Source organism: Narcine bancroftii, chromosome 3 (assembly GCF_036971445.1).
Source record: "Narcine bancroftii isolate sNarBan1 chromosome 3, sNarBan1.hap1, whole genome shotgun sequence".
Lineage (NCBI taxonomy): Eukaryota > Metazoa > Chordata > Chondrichthyes > Torpediniformes > Narcinidae > Narcine > Narcine bancroftii.
The window spans coordinates 339,890,854-339,907,860 of record NC_091471.1 but is presented as its reverse complement, the minus strand read 5'-3'; the positions used below and the strand labels follow the sequence as shown (position 1 = coordinate 339,907,860).

Here is a 17,007-nt window from a genome sequence, read left to right as displayed (position 1 = left end):
CTGAATATTCAGACTGGAAAAAAAAGGAACTAACTCTCTACTTTATCCAAGAGGATTGTTTGGGCATCAGGATGGTGCGAACTGATGAGTTGAAACACAGGCGTTGTACCTGGAGCTTTGCATTTTGCAACATTTATACTACTTTATTTAAAGGATCTTTAAAGTCATTGAATTATACAGCATGCAAACAGACTGTTCAGCCCAACTCACCCCCACTGACCAGAATGCTTTCCAGAGCTTGTTCTATTTGCCCAAATTTAGCCTCCAAATATTTCCCATCCATCAACCTATCCTAATGTCATTTAAATGTTGCAATTGTACCGCCTCTACCACTTCCTCGGCAGATTGTTTCAAAGAATGACCGACTGATTTCTGTGTGAAAAACATGCCCCTCAGTTTATATAATCAGTATAAAACAGTTTGCGAAGTGACACGCCCCATTTCTATCTTTCACCCTGAACCTATATGTTCTCGTTTTAGATTCCCCTACTTTGGGAAAAGGCATTGATTATCTGCTATATCTTTGCCCCACATGATTTAATGTATCTCTGTTAGGTCACCCCTCAGCATCCTCTCCAAGTAAAACAGTCCCAGTGTATCCAGTTTCTCATCAAAACTCAAGCCTTCTTGACTCAGTAACATCCTTGTCATTTTTTTTTATTCATCCTCTCTACCTTCTTCATATGCTTCCTATGGTCTGGCAGCCAGAACTGTGCACCGTATTCCAGGTGTAATTTCACCAACATCTTGTATAGCAGTGACACGACATCCCAAACTCTTGAACATAATGTAAAATATAAAAGCATCTCAAGGCTGAAAGTTAGAAGGTCAAAACATGCCAAACCAAAGGAGATTAGAAAATCAAATTTGTGTTCATTAAGTGTCTTAGTGAGGTTTTGGAATTAATAGGTTATTAGAAAACTAAACGATTGTGCATTCAATTTTAATTCTTCTCAGCCTGCATTAAGATTGAACATTTCCTTCTATATTTCAATTTTACTCCAATACATGAATGCTCAGGTTGGATTGAGGCCAAAGCTTCATTGCAATGTCAACGTGAAATGTGAGCTCGTCTATTTTTTAAAAAAAAGTTTAGACATACAGCATGGTAACAGGCCATTTTGGTCCATCAGTCCTTGCCGCCCAATTTACACCCCATAACCTACAATCCCAGTATGTTTTGAATGGTGGGAGGAAACTGGAGCCCCGGGAAAACCTGCGCAGACAGTAAGAGATTTGAACCCTGGTCCCGTCTCAATTGCTGGCATTGCGCTAACTGCAGCACTCAGCACTCAGCAGGATTCTCAGATGCAATTTCAAGTTGCATTTTGTGAAGAATCATACGTAAATCCAAAACGGTTGCTGCTTTATAAAATGGTGATCGCAGCTCAGCTTGGTGCTGATCCATTGATTTTAGAGAGAAATTAATTTCCATTGAAGGTTTGGAGAGTTGATGAAGGTAATTAAGCTTCAGGAAGCAAAACTAATGAAGGAAGACAGAGCAAGTTCTTAGTTTTGCTTCTGAAAATGTGTCCAAAATTATTTACAACAACAAAAGAATTGACAGATTGGCTCAAAACAAATTGCACATAATAATGGATTCTAACATCGTGGAATGGGGTGCATAAAGTTAGGTACTATAATCTGTGGATTGTTCTACAAGCAGATTTGTTTTATAGAGATAATAAATCATTTTAACTTTGAATTCGACTTGCAGCACAGTAACAGGCCTTTCAGGCCCACAAGCCACTCAATTACACCCAATTAACCTTGAACACAATAGGGTGGAAGGGAAGTGGAGGATCCGGGGAAAACCACTGTAGACGTGGGAAGAATGTTCAAACAGACAGCACCAGATTTGAACCTGGATTTCTGATCCTGTAATAAGATAGGAAGGGTGTTGAGGTCCTGCAAAAGGAGCCCAGGGAGTTGGGCGCTAAGTTGAAGGATAGGACCTCCAGATTTGTGATCCCTGTCACGTGCTAGTGAGGTTAGATGCAGGAGCATAATGCAGCTTAACATGTGGCTAAAGAGATGGTTCAGGAGGGAGGGCTTCAGAATTCTGGATCATTGGGCCTCTCTTGCAGCTAAGATGGGACCATTTGCATCTGAACTTGCGGAAAGGTTTGCTAGTGCTGCTCCGGGGTGGTGGGGGGTGGGAATCAGATGGAGAAGACAGAAAATAGAGATGATGGTTGATGCAATATTTAGTGAGTTTGTGAGAAAGGACAGGCAGTGGAGGGAGCAAAAATATAGTCAGTTGGAGGGTTTGAAATGTGTTTATTTCAACGCAAGACGCACTTGGAATAAGGGAGATGAACATAGAACGCGGATCAAGGAATTATGATGTTGTGGTTATTATAGAGACTTGACTGATCCAGATACCAGGGCTTAAATGCTCTAAAAGGGATAGGAAGCAGGTGGGGGGAGGGGAGAGGAAAAGAAATGGCAGTAGCATTACTAATCCGGGAGTTAGTAATGCAGAAAGGGCAGATGTTGTGGAAGGATAAGTCTACTGAGTCAGTAAACACTTTCAGGTGGCCAAAATACCCCGATGTAAAGCCGCACATTATACCCCTATGCGGCTGTCGGGAGGCCACCTGAGAGCGCAGGAGGGGCCTGCGAGGCGCACTTTATAATCCTCCCCCAGGAGGGATAATCGCTGGAGCACTGAAGTCCCCCTAGGCACTTGAATGCAGCTGCCTGAAACCAGCTGCTAAGGGGATGACAATCATCTGGCAAGCGCCTGACAGCCCCTCTCCCACATGCCCCCCAGCGCAGGCCGTCAGGGCAGGGGCGTCAGCCGCCCCAGCGCTGACAGCCCGCACCGGCCGCCCCAACCCTGACATCCAGAGGGGACAGGAGCCAGAGTGCGCTCCGAGGTGCCTCCCATGCAGCTGTCCCTTTCAGGTGGCCAGCGTTCCGCATTCTTGGCACCTGAAATCGGCTAGTGTGAGTGGGTCAGAAACAGGAAGCGAATGATCACTGTATTAGGAGTAGCCAAATACATAAATACACTTTGGACACTGAAAAACAGAGAAATAGGCAGAAATAACAGGGTTGTTGTTCTGGATGACTTTAGTTTCCCAAATGTTGACTTGCACATCATGAGTGCAAAAGGGATAGAGGGGGCAGAATTTGTCAGGTGTGTACAAGAAGGATTCCTGATGCAGTATGTAGACAAGTGGACTAGAGGAGAGGCGAAACTGGATCTAGTACTGGGTAATGTACCTGATCAGGTGACAGACCTCTTGGTAGGGGAGCATTTTGGTGAAATTGACCACAACTCCATGACTTTTCACACAACTATGGACAAGGAATGGAGTAGACCCAAATTTGGGGAAGAGCTAATTCTGAAGGGATTGGGCAGGAACCGAAGAGCGTACATTGGGAATGGAATGGAAAAGCACATAAATAATATGGAGGATGTTTGACGAGACACATGCGCAGAGTTCTGGATAGGTTTGGTCCCTTTGAAACAGGGGATAGTTGGTTGGATAAAGGTGGAAAGAGTGAAACAGCTAATAAAGAGGAAGGAGAAGAAAGCATGGAGAAGGTTTAGGAAGCAGACAGGAAGGGCTCATGAGCATTATCTGGTAGCCAGAAAGGACCTTAAAAAAAGACTTGGAAGAAGCTGGAAGGGGGCACGAGAAGGCCTTAGCAAGTAAAATTAAAGAAACTTCTAAGGCATTTTCTTGCAGTCGCGAAGAGCAGATGAATGATGAGAGTGAAGGTAGGGCTGCTTAAGAAAAAAAGAGGCAATATGTGCCTGGAGATAGAAGTGAATTATTTGCTTCAGTGTTCACCAGAGAGAGGAACCTTGGTCAATGTGAGATCTGTAATGAACAAGCATGTGCTGGAAAATGTTGAGGTCAAGAAGGAGGATCTTCTAGTAGACTGGATCTTCTTAAAAACATTAGGATTTTTAAGTCCCTGAGAGTGGACGAGATATACCCCAGGTTACTGCAGGAAGTGAGGGAAGAGATTGCTGGGGCTTTGGAAATGATCTTTCTGTGCTCCCTGGCTGCAGGTGAAGTACGGAGGATTGGAGAACGGCAAATGTTGTCCCCTTGCTTAAAAAAGCTAAGGGGGAGAATCCTGGGAATTATAGTCAAATGAGTCATACGACAGTTGTGGGCAAGCAATTGGTCAGGTTTTTAGGGACAGTTATCTCTGAGTATTTGGAGATATATAATCTTCTCGGGGATTGTCAGCATAGGTCATGCCTCACAAGCCAAATTAAGTTTTTTGAGGAAGTATGACAATAAATTGATGAAGGTAGGGTGGTAGATGTAATGTATATGGATTTTAGTCAGGCATTTGTCAAGGTCTTCCATGGTAGACATTCAGAAAGTCATGAGGCATGGGATTCATGGATCCTTGGCTGGGTGGATTCAGAATTGGCTTGCCTACAGAAAGCAGAGTACAATAGTAGATGGAATGTATTCAGCTTTGAGGTCAATGACTAAAAGAGTTCAGCAGGGATTTTTTTTAGGAACCCTGCTCCTTGTAATTTTTATTAGTGACCTGGCTGAAGAAGTGGAAGGATAGGCCAATTAGGATAGGTTACAACAGGATGCTGAGTGGGGTGGAAGGTCAAACTTCAAGGCAGGGTGTATGGTTAATGGCAGGATGCCTAAAGATGTGGAAGAACAGAGGGGCCTTGGGGTCCAAATCGATCAATCTCAAGGTTACTGCGCAAGTTGATAGGGTAGTGAAAAGGCTTATGGTGAACTTAATTAGTAATGGGATTGAGTTCAAGAAACACGAGGTAATGTTGCATCTCTATAAAACTCTGGTTAGACCATACTTGGAATATTGTGTTCAATTCTGGCTTCCCCTTCACAGGAAGGATGTGAAATCAATGGAGAGAGTGCAGAGGAGATTAAGCAGGATGTTGGCTGGATTGAAGAACATGTCTTATTAGGCAAGGTTAACAGAGCTCGGGCTTTTCTCTTTGGATCAAAGAAGGTTGAGAGGTGACTTAATAGAGGTCTGCAAGATTATGAGAGGCATCGATGGGGTGGACAACCCAGCACCTTTTTCCTGGGCTGAGAGTAGTAAACACTTTGGAGATCTATACAAGGTGAGTGGAGTGGAGGAAAGTTCAGGGGTCACCTCGGGGGTAAGAGAGGAGTGGGTGCTTGGAAAGCATTGCCAGGGGTGCTGATGGAGGCTGGTACAATGGGGACTTTTAAGAGACTCTTGACAGGCACGTTGTACATGAGAAAGAAAGGGTGATGGGTGTAAAGTAGGGAGGGTTTAGTTTGTCTGTACTGTGCTGTAATGTTTTATGTCCTATAATCTTATAAAAATTTCTTAATTTTATAAGTGGAAGTCAACATTTGATTGTGCCACGTGAAGATGCTTTGTCAACAATGATTGGCCAAGGCGAGTTTTGAACTAAGTGCAGGAGATTTGTGGGATAAGTTAGAAAATTGAAAGACATATTTAGTAGATGCAAGGAATTGCTTTGAAAGTTATACATTCAGTTTTGAAAAATCTGTGTCATTGTGTTTCACATCATGCATAAATGTTCTGTTTCTTTTTGGGAAATATTTTGATGATGAGTTAAGTAACTGGAATGAAAATCAAAAAAGGGGTGCTGTTTTGTTTCCAGTTTCTCAAACTTATTTTCCTCTGTCTCTGGTAGCACCTTGGGAGAATCTTGGACGCAAGTGAAGAAAAGTTTGGCAGACGAGGCTGAAGTTCATCTAAAGTTTTCATCGAAGGTAAGTAATTGTTTTATTGATTTTACCATGGCGCTGGGGATTAAAAATAAATGAATGCCAAACTCAATTGCGGCCGCAATGCTAAATCTGTGGTACTGATAAAGGAACTGTGTGGAAATGATTCCTGGATCTTTATTTCAGAGCTCCCCACCCCTCCCAAGTCACCTCAGATCAACAAGGATTTCTTTGCTCTGTACTCTACATAATACAGAAAAATACTCTCATGAACTTACAATGTTAATCAGCACAGGAAGTGATTTGTAAGCCAGAAGTACAGTTTGTTAATAACACAGGAAATCCATAGACTTCTGACTTTTCTACAATTGCAATAGTTGTGCTATTGTGTTAAAGAACATGATCAGATAAAGATTATGAGCTGTGCACTTTTGGAAGGGTTTCAAATGGGCAGATTCTACGTGTGTTTGAATTGAGACTTCCTATTTTCTTCAATGAATTAACTCTAAAGTAAACTCCATGAGATCTACTCCCTTTCCATGTCTAGCTGTATTTGCCAAGTTGAAGGCAACAAAGATAAAATTGAAAGTACCATCTTCTCTTGGCTGTTTGTTGCTTAATTTTTCAAAATACTGTTTGCTCGGGATTCCTTGTTCCCTGGCAATGCATATTAGGTTATTGTAGTTGAAGTGGTCCACTTAAGGATGAAGTCGTCTAGCATGACATGAAAATTTTGCACTTGAGATATTTTAACCCCACTTCTTTGGACATAATGTATTCTGAGAAATCTTTTTTGCCTCTCCTTACTTGTCCATCTACTAACTTCTACCAGAATTGATATGGTTCTTTGCCATTATGTCAAAATGTCTACTTAGTAGTAGGCAGTGAGAGCTTGTCCATGCAGTCCAAGTAAATGCAGCGTCACATCTCAACTGTCCACAGAGAGCCTGTTTTCAGGGGAAATTTTATAGAACCTACAATGTTGCTCGGAGAATGAATGGAATCGGTCCTTCAGCTCACCATATACATGCTGACCTTGATACCTATCTCAGAATCAGAATTTGTCATGAATAAGTCATGAAATTTGGTATTTTGTGGTAGAATTATAGTGCAAACATTCATATTATAACCATCTTATGACATTACTATAAAAAGTAAAAAATAATAGTGCACGAAAGGTAAGGCAGTGACTTCGGTTCATTAATTATTCAGGAATCTGATGGCAGCGGGGAAGAAGCTGTCCTTGTGCTGTTGAGTGCTCGTCTTTAGGCTCCTGTACATTTTTCCCAAAGGTAGCAGAGTTAAGTGGCCTGGGTGGAGGTGGGTCTTTGAGGATAGAGGCTTCTTTTTTAAGACACTGCCTCATCCAGATGTCCTCGATGGAGTGAAGTCGGGTTCCTATGGTGTTGCAGGCCGAGTTAACATGCCTCTGGAGATTATTCTTGTTCTGAGAGTTGGCACCTCCTTACCAGGCAGTGATGCAACCAGGCAGAATGATCTCCACGATACACGTGTAGAAGTTTACTAGAGTCTGCGGTGAGATACCGAATCTCCTCAGCCACCTCACAAAGTATAGCCGCTGGTGAGCAACCTTTGTGATTGCATTAATGAGGAGGCTCCAAGATAGATCCTCGAAGATGTTGACCCCCCCCCCCACCCCACGAATTTGAAGTTCTTGACCCTCTCCACAACTGAGCCCTCGAAGAGGACTGGGTCAGAGACTTATTCAGGTTGGCTTGATTGAAGTCTCCCATAATGATCTAACTAATCCCATCTGCCTGCCTGCATGTGATCTATATTGCCTCTCTCCCCCACTTGTTCATGTGTTTGTCTAAATGTCTCTGAAACATTTCTGTCTGCAATGACCACCTCCCCTGGCAGCATGTTACTGGCACATTACTGTACCCAACCTTTCTGCTCTCACCTTAAACATATTCCTTTTAGTATCTGACATTTCCATCCTGGGGAAAAGATTGCCCACTGTTTGCCCAATTTATGCCTCTCATAATTTTCTAAACTTCGATCAGGTATCTCCTCAACGTCTGATGCTCCAGAGAAAATAATCCAGATTTGTCAAATCTTATCCTTCCACCTATCATCTCCAAAGAACTCCTGGGGAAGAGCTCAGGCCAAAAACATCAATTGCCTTATGCTTTCTGTCGCTACTGCATGACTCCAGCACTATTGTGTACTGAACATGACCCCAGCATCTGCAGATTTCTTGTTTATATTCCTGGCGATTTATCTACAATGCTTTTCAGCCGTCCCTCTCTCTCAATATTGACAAAACCTTGAACATCAACATTTGATCCCACCGTCATCCATGTCCTTCTCCTTGGTGAATATTAACGCAAAGTATTCATTAATGACCTTGCCCACTTCCTCTCACTTTATGTGTAAATTCCATCCTTTGTCCTTCATCAATCGACCCTTTCCCTAGCCACATTTTTGCTCCTAATGTATGTATAGAATACCTTGGGACCCTCCTAAATCCTTCATGATATTTGTCCTCTTAATTCCCTGTTTAAGTTATTTCTTGATTCCTTTATATTCTTCTAGGACCATGTTTGATTTCACTTTCCTTTATCTTGTTGACTAAATGTACAATATCTCTTATCCAATGTTTCTGAACCTTGCCATCCTTATCTTTCATCCTTGAGCTGGCCCTGAATTCTAACCAGCTGGTCTTTAAGAATATTCCCACATATGAATGGTGGGCCGTCAATACAGAATCGGCAGGCCGCTTCTCCTGTCCCCTTTCCCAGGTGGTATGCCTGAAGCTGGTTATTGTTTAAGATTATTATTCTTCACAGTCCAGAGACTGGTCTCTCTGCCTGTCTGGCCTCCTCACTCAGCTTCACATTCCGCCAACAGCCAAACTACACTGAGGCACAACTGCATAGTAATGCCAGAAAATTTCAAATACTGCAGTATAATTCTTCAAATGCTTTAATCGCTGGAAAACATCTGCAATTCTAACGTTCTGATATTTATTACCTTTATAGTTAAACCCCTGGTATCCAGCATCTATGGGGATTTGTAGATGCCGGATAAGTGTATTTTCTGGTTGTTTGAGACTTGACTAATACAACTGCATTAAGAATAAACAATTTAAAAGACAAAAATACTACACTGTACTTAGATTGAACACACTTCGCTTGCATGAATATATAAACCTTAAAGCATTTTACTTTATTTTCAGTCACATTCTTTGAAAACATTAAGCAGTTGCTACATCTGCAGCTTCGTCGCCCTCCACAGAGCCGCCCAAAAGACATTATAGATAATTAAATGCCCCCCCCCGTACCCCCCAATCTTCAACCCCCCTCCAGGGTTTACAGATAAAGCCTCTGACGGGGGTGACTTTTACTAAGCAGGGATAAACAAGGAGGCACGTTAAGAGACACATGCCAATGGCGAGCGGCATCAACCAGCCCTTCATCCTGGGGGACACCACTGGTGTTTTGCACAATTTTATTCCAACAGCTTCTATGAGCAAAGCACGACCAAGGCAATCCTCTGGCTGAATATTTTCTTCTATCTTCACCAAAGGTTTATGTATTACTTCAGAGTACATTTACTTGCACAATTTTAAACTTGCATAAATTTTACCTTTTATTTTATTCCAGTTTATTTTAATTTAAAAAAAAAATCATTTTTCTCATTTCTTTTTTCTGGTTGTTTGAAGCTACCAGTTAGCTGAGTTCTAGATACCAGTTTTACTGTACTAAAGGTCATCCTTTGGGCAACGACATGGTCAGTGATATTCTGACCATTTCCTTTCTGGGAGGGATGCTAAAAAATTGCATGTTGTCTGTATTTGATGAGCTTTGCTTTTTTGTTCCTGTTTTGCCAGCTGCAGAGTGAGGTGGAGAAGCCACTGCTGTCATTTCGAGAAAACTTCAAGAAGGACATGAAGAAGTTTGATCACCACGTATCTGACCTTCGCAAACAACTGAGCACTCGCTATGCCACAGTGGAGAAGGTACGTGATCGTCGGGTTTAGTGCAGGGTGGTGGGGATGTGGAATGGAAGCCAAGTCCTTCTCAGAATTTGTACCTCTTTCAGCTTATGTCATTCTTAAGTTTAGTTTAAGGAAGAGATTTTATTTCTGATTTTTTTTTCCACTTTGTGTCATTTATGTCTGAGCCTTGAATTTTAGTTACCGTATATTTCGGCATATGTCAAGCCTTGATACCCTCAAAAAACGCTCAAAAATCAGAGGTTGACTTATACACCAGATACAAAAATGAGACCAACTATTAAAAAAAAAGCTCGATGTAGATTTGACGAATAAGACGACCCAAAATATCAAAAAAGAACCCAACCTACAACAAATTTTCAAACAACCAGTATATCAGAAAGACAGTTTGTTGAAAAAAAAGCTCATTTAAAATCCTACAAAATCACTATCATTATCTGAGGCAAATACTTCGGCAAGCACATCCAGAGTCTCGCTGTTTACACTGTCATCATACGGGTCCCATACCCGATTTTTGGGGATTGACAACCATGATATACAACCATGAAATTGAGGCTGAAAATGGGGACCCGATATCTGAAGGTTGAAAAATACTATATTTATTGTTACCATCACATTGCAGGCATGACAAAGAATTAGTAGTATCCTCCAAATAAATCCTTTTGAAGATCTTTCAACAGTACTTACCATTGTAAATCATTCATTTGTGGGATGCAGATGGTACTGACAAGGCCCCCATTGAAGTCCATCCCTAACTGGCCATTTTGGAGAGTAATAAGGAGTCAAGCATACGGGTGAGTCTGGCATCACACAATGGATCAGGATGATAGATTTACTCTCCTACATCAATGAGTTTTCGTGACAATCTGTTAGATTCATTGCTACCTAATAAAGCAGAATCTTTCCTCCCAAATTCCAAGTACATTTCATTACTTGAATTTAAGTTCCACTGCTCCCATGACAGAATTTGATCTTGTGTTTCTAAATCAACAGGCTATGCTTCTGGCTATGTCTGGTAACGTAAAGACCATGCCACCATGCTGTCCAACGTACGAACACCGTGAGTTTGCACGTTGCCAGAATGATGGTGACATAATTGTTTGTTTTGAGGAATCAGAATTATTCTGGATACAAGGATCATTTCCCTGCTCACCTTCGTGTGATGCCGCAACATTATTTTGTCACCCAGAGAAAGAGGATTGAACCTCAGCCTGGAATTTCATCTTAATAATGTCAACTGTGGGTACTACTGCATCCCCTCACTATTTGCACTGAAGTGTTATGCCAGATTTGTACTCGCTCCTTGAACGTTGATGTATCTTTTTCCTCTGGAGTAGGATGCCATTGGTGACGTGGACACTTTTGACCATTTATCCCTATTGCCTTGAGGGTCTGCCTGGAGCCATTTTTTTTGCAGGAAACCATTCTGTAAGCTTTCAGCTTACATTTCTTGGCATTGAAAAGTGACCTCGACATTAATGTAAATTAAAGTCAGGACTTAATTTCCTTTTGCAAGACACAAATGCATGGAAGTAGCTCAGCAGTCACCCAGCATCCAAATGAATTAAGGATAACTAACATTTCAGACCTGGGCTCTCTGACAGGTATTGTATAAAAACACATTTGTGTATTGCACACGACCCCAGCATCTCTAGGCTTTCCTGTTTCATTTGCTTATTTTGCATCATTACATGAAATTATTCCCTTGGTTTCGATTCACTGCACTCCTCAACTCCATGCCAGTTGTTACTTTACGATCCCACCCTCTCATCTGTATATTCAGGGTGGCTGAGATTTTGTATGAATAATGCAGCAAAAAGCAAATGACAGTCAAATGCCAGCTTGTCTCCTGAGAGATTAAAATAGCAGGAATGCAATGGATGTTCATACTTAGATTCCACTCACATATTGTCACCTTCAAGTATCCAAGAAGTTGTAATAAAGCACTCACACAGCAGCATGTCAGAAACGGCAGGGAAATCTTTGATGTTGCCACATTAGAATGTCAGCTCACCCTGGATATACTGCTGAGACTGGGTCTGTCCCAACCATCAGACGCCCATCTTTTCAACTCTCCAGAGGGAGATGGTCCACATTTCATGCAGGCAGCTGTATCTCTAATTCTTGAAGTCACCAGAGATCCTTGGATAGTCACTGTATTGCACAGCTGCCTGTGTGCAGAGCCAATTTTCTTTAAAAAGTGAGATAATAAACATATAGTTACAACATTACTGTAATAATTTTTTTTAAAAAGGCTGGTCAGACAGGATCTTTAGAGAGAGAGGGAGAAAAAGAGTCAACATCCCAGAACAATGAAATTTCATTTGAACACTTATTTATTTGATTACAATGACACAGAATTATTTTTAGCAAGTTAAAATTACTGAGATGAGAAAAATAAAAGACACCAAATCGACAAGATCTGCGCGCACAAATTCTGTTCCACTAGTGCTCACTTTCTGCGTTGATTTGACTTTCAATCTCCATGGTCCTCTCTTCTGTCCACTTCATCACATTGAGTTCCCAGTCTGCTGGTGCAGATTTCCAGGTGCCATCCTTTGTCGCAGCCTCGACTTTAGGCCTCAATGTTCCGACAGTTCTCTGTGGTGTGTGTCATGTTTTTAATCAAAGGTAATAGCATCTTATCATTTGATGAGAGGAGTAAAGTGAGCTATGTGGTACTACGGAACAAAGGGATTCATTCCCTGAGCTGCCGATTGCCTCCATAAACCTCTTGTGGTGCATGCTTTATCAATATTGATTTCCCATGCAATTTTCTTTTTATACCGTTTTATTCTGGCACTCCCTGATTAGTTACCATTTGTGTCTCTTCCTTTTACCAGGCTTTATGTGTATTTTTTTTTACAATTCTGTGCACTTTTCCTTGTCATTTTATCTTGTTGACTACCTTGTTGCCAGAACTTGTTGACTACCTTTAGTCACCTATGCCAGATTCTTTCCTGTAAATTACACCTCTTATTAGAGAACCTAAATTGGTATTTCTTTGAGTTATTCTACTTTTTTCACCCATCAGATTTAACCAGTTTCCCATTGCTAGGTTTTGCCCCATTTCATGGAGTTTAATGATACGACACAGCATGGTAGAAGCCAATTCTGGCTATTTGAACCCATGCTGCCCAATTACAGTCAATTTGCCTACCAATCCCATACATACTGGAGGGTGAGAGGTAACTGGAACACCCAAAGGAAACCCAGACATGTCACATGGATGATGTACAAACACCTTACAGGCAGCCTCAGATTCGAACCCGGGACTCTGATGCAGTAACGACGTCATGCTAACCGCTACACACACCCTCCAGGTGGGAAATCTGTCTGACCAAAGTCTGGAGCCCTAGTTCTTCTCTTCACATAAAGCACATTGGGCTGGTCTGGATCTTCTTCCTGGTCTCTCACACTGTTGTCCCCAGATGCATGCCTTATCTGGACTGGATTGTCAACACCCATCTCACTGATCTGCCATACATCTAAGTTCAGTAGCCAAGTTCAAATGTTGATTGGGTTGTGAACACCTCAGTGCAAAGGCCCTGACCTGACACTTGTGCGAATTCAAAGTTCAGGTTTATTGTCAGATTACGTACGTGACATCACATACAACCCTGAGATTCATTTTCCTGAGGGCAGAATTTCTACTTATCGGTAGTTCAAAAAACTGTACTCAAAAGAGAGAACTGCAAAACAAAGAAAAAAATACAAAGAAACTGACTAGAATGCAGAAAATATAATATTTGATTATCAATAATGTGCAAAAAGCCCTTCAATGAATCTCTGATTGAGTCTGTTGACTAGCAGTCTGGGGGTGGAGGGGTAGCAACTATTCCTGAACCTGATGGTACAGATCTTTGGCCCATGTCCTTCTTCCTTGATGCTAACAGAGACAACAGAGCACATGCTGGGTGGCATGGATCCTTGATGATTGCTGCTGCTCTCCTGCGGCAGTATTCCATTGAGATTTGCTCGATGCTGGAGGGGAGTTTTGTTTCGATGTGCTGGGCTTTGCCCATTACCTCAAAGGTATTGGCACCCCCCATACCAAGCCATGATGGAGCTTGTCAGCTTTCCTCTGTAGAATTTTGCCAATGTTTTTGATGTCATACCAAACTTGGGCAAACTCCTGAGGGAGTAGAGATGCTGCTATGCTTTCTTCGTGACATTTGCGTTTTGGGTCAAGGAAACGTCTTTCGAGATGGTGACGTCCAGGAATTTATAATTGCTCACCCTCTCCACCTCTGATCCCCCAGTGCTCAGTGTATCATCCAACTTTGGTTTTCCCTTCCTAAAGTCCACAATCAGCTCCTTGGTTTTGGTTGTTAGTACACTGTTCAGCCAAGTTTCCAATCTCCCTCTTATCTGTTGACTCATCAGCCTTTTCTATGCAACCCACTACCATTGTATCGTCAACAAATTTGTAAATGGTGTTGTTGTTGCTCCAAGCCACACAGTGTAAAGTAAATAGAGCGGGGAGAGGGGTAAGTACATAGGCCTGTGGTGCTCCAGTACTGATGGAGTATGTGGAAGAGATATTCTTACCAATCCTCGGTGAGTGTGTTCTCAAGGTAAGAATCCAGTTGCACAGTGGGGTTTCGAGGCCCAGGTCTTGGAATTTGCTGGTCAGTTTTGAGAGGATGATAGCGTTGAAAGCCGAACTCTAGTCTTTGCTGTCCAGGTGTTCCATGGTTTTGTGCAGACCCATTGAGATGGCATCTGCCGTAGACTTGTTGCTGCGGTAGTCAAATTGGAATGGATCCAAGACAGGATTTACTGCCTGCAATGCTGCTAGTGGGACATCCCCTGCTGTGAAGCCTACGGATCATTTTGCATTTATTTTATGTTGGATGTTTAAATTTAAAAATATAATGAAAAATTTGAGTCACTTGCTTTGATAATTTACTAATACATATGGTCATTAAATCAGGTGCATTGCCGTTGGAGGTAAAAGAGATAGAGGGCAGATGCAGGAAAATTGGAACACCGTACAAAATGCTGGTGGGACTCAGCATCCAGAGTAGGCGATATACAGTCAAAGTTTACGTCAAAATCCTTCAGCAGGAATAGCAAGAAACAGGCAAACACCCAAATTAGAGGGTGGAGAAGGAGAAGGTTGGCATATGAGCAGTGAATAAAGATGGGGGGGGGGGGGTAAAGAAATGGAAACAAAAGCTAGGAGGTGACAGAAGGAAGGGGTAGAGGGCTGAGGAAGATGTATTCCAGTCGAGGGAAAGGGGTTGTGTGTGAGAACAACAGGTAGAGGGGACACAAGATGGGAAATAGAAGGAAAGGAGGAAGCAGAGGGGCTGGAGGATATTGAGTTAACAAGTGGAGAGCATACTGGAGAAGTCAACGTTGATGCCATCTGGTTGGAGACTGGCAACACAGAATGTAAGATGCTGCTCCTCCAATTGACATGTGGCCTCAACCTGGTAGGAGAGCGGACCACGGACAGACTTGTCAGTTTGGGAATAGGAAATGGAATTGAAGTGGTTGGCTACTGGGAGGTCCTGGATATTGTGGTGGAGGGTGTGAAAGTGATCAGCAAAGTGATTTCCCCAGTTGGCATCGTCAGCAGGATATGGTACTCTTCCATGTCGGTTTGAGTGCGTTAGGCCAGAACTTGTTGCCAGTGATGTGTGGTCCTGCACTCTATGTTAATCCATGACACAGCTCGAAATTCATTTTCTCCAAATGCTCATGTATTCACACTGTCCTGATTTGTATTCTCCTAACTGGTAAGATTCGGTGCAACAGCAGGTGGGTGGGTTGAAACTAGTCCTGCCAGCAAAACAGCTGATAGAATCAACAGCTGGCTATGTATGGTTCAGCTCCAGTTTTGTCAGCGACCAGATCTTTCAAGGATTTGAATTTTCTAAATGCCCCAGATATTAAAAAATCTTGTAAACTCATGATACAGTAAAATTCCTGGTATCTGGCACCTTCGGGATCGCGGATTCCGGATATGCAATGTTACGATTGACTGATACACACGCTTGCGATGCCTAAATAATGCACCTGCACTCGGAATACACAGTTTAAAAGACAAAGGACACTAAAATGTAAAGAAATTTGAAAAATAATCAGTATTGTAGACCTCTTTAATCAGTAATTTCTGTAACTTACAAAATTTAAATTGGAACCCCAGATGCAGGTGGTGTAACAGTGTTGCGCTGACCCACTGGGCTAATCATAATGAACCCCCACTCCCATAAGTTTTCAGATAAATCCTTACTAATATACCTAATGCTTATAAAGACCTGACAGGGATGGGAAAAGTCTTTAGGACATTCACCCTAATGGCGATCAGCATCAACCAGCTCTTCATCCTGGATGCCACCATTTTGTCGAAACAGCTGCTGCAGGCAGGGCACGACCGGGGCGCTCTGCTGGCAGAATGTTCGCTCCCATCTTTGCCAAGGGGTGGTCCGTTGCTCTGGGGAACTTTTACAATTTTAAGCATTTATTTAATTTTTTTTAATGTATCTTGGATTTTATTTATTTCCTCGATTTTTATTTTTCCCGGTTGGGTTGCTTGAATTCCAAATACTGGAGATTTTCTGTAAATCAATGACAATCTTTAAAAAGTTATGGAAAGGTCAACTATTCAATTTAAATATACAGATACATATAGAAATGTAAATAAATATATAGTAAAACCCCTGGTATCTGACACTTGTGAGGATTGGTCGACGTCGGGTAAGTGTATTTTTTGGTTGTTGAGACTTAATCTTACATTGCCTAATGAATACACCTGCATTAAGAATAAACAGTTTAAAATACTTATACTGACCAAACTTCACGTACATGAATATATAAACCTTAAAGCATTTTACTTTGTCAGTCACAGTCTTTTAAAATATTTAACAGTCACTGCATCTGAAACACCCTCCATGGAGCCTTCTGAAAGATGAGCAATAACATTATTGAGAATTAACACCCCATCTCCCCCAAATAAAGCCTCTGACCAGGATGACTCTCAAACAGACACTTTAAGTGAGTGGCCTCAACCAGCTCTTCATCCTGGGCCACACATTGCTGTTTCACACATCTCTATTCAAACAGCTGCTACGAGCAAATCACGACCAAGGCCCTCCGTTGGCTGAATATTTGCTCCCATCTTCACCAAAGGTTTATGTGTTATTTCAGTGAACATTTAGTTTTACAATTTTAAACTTTTGTTTTTTTGACCTATTATTCTCCTTTTAAAATTTTTCATTTATTTTCCTCGATTTATTTGTTGGTTGCTTGAGGCTTTTGTGTGTGTATGTATAACACCCACACACCCACCCGCACCCACACCCCCGCACCCCCGCACCCACCCCCCGC

The 17,007-nt window shown here is 42.0% G+C and overlaps 1 protein-coding gene across 2 annotated transcripts in view; it reads left to right on the top strand.

Annotated features, from left to right (window-relative positions):
- gas7b (growth arrest-specific 7b) overlaps positions 1 to 17,007 on the top strand; it is a 454,230-nt gene that overhangs the window by 393,713 nt on the left and 43,510 nt on the right. For both annotated transcript variants that reach the window (XM_069929483.1, XM_069929484.1), the window contains exons 9-10: positions 5,654 to 5,732; positions 9,544 to 9,672. In XM_069929483.1, coding sequence (XP_069785584.1) covers positions 5,654 to 5,732; positions 9,544 to 9,672 — 208 coding nt within the window. The remainder of the gene's footprint in view (positions 1 to 5,653; positions 5,733 to 9,543; positions 9,673 to 17,007) is intronic.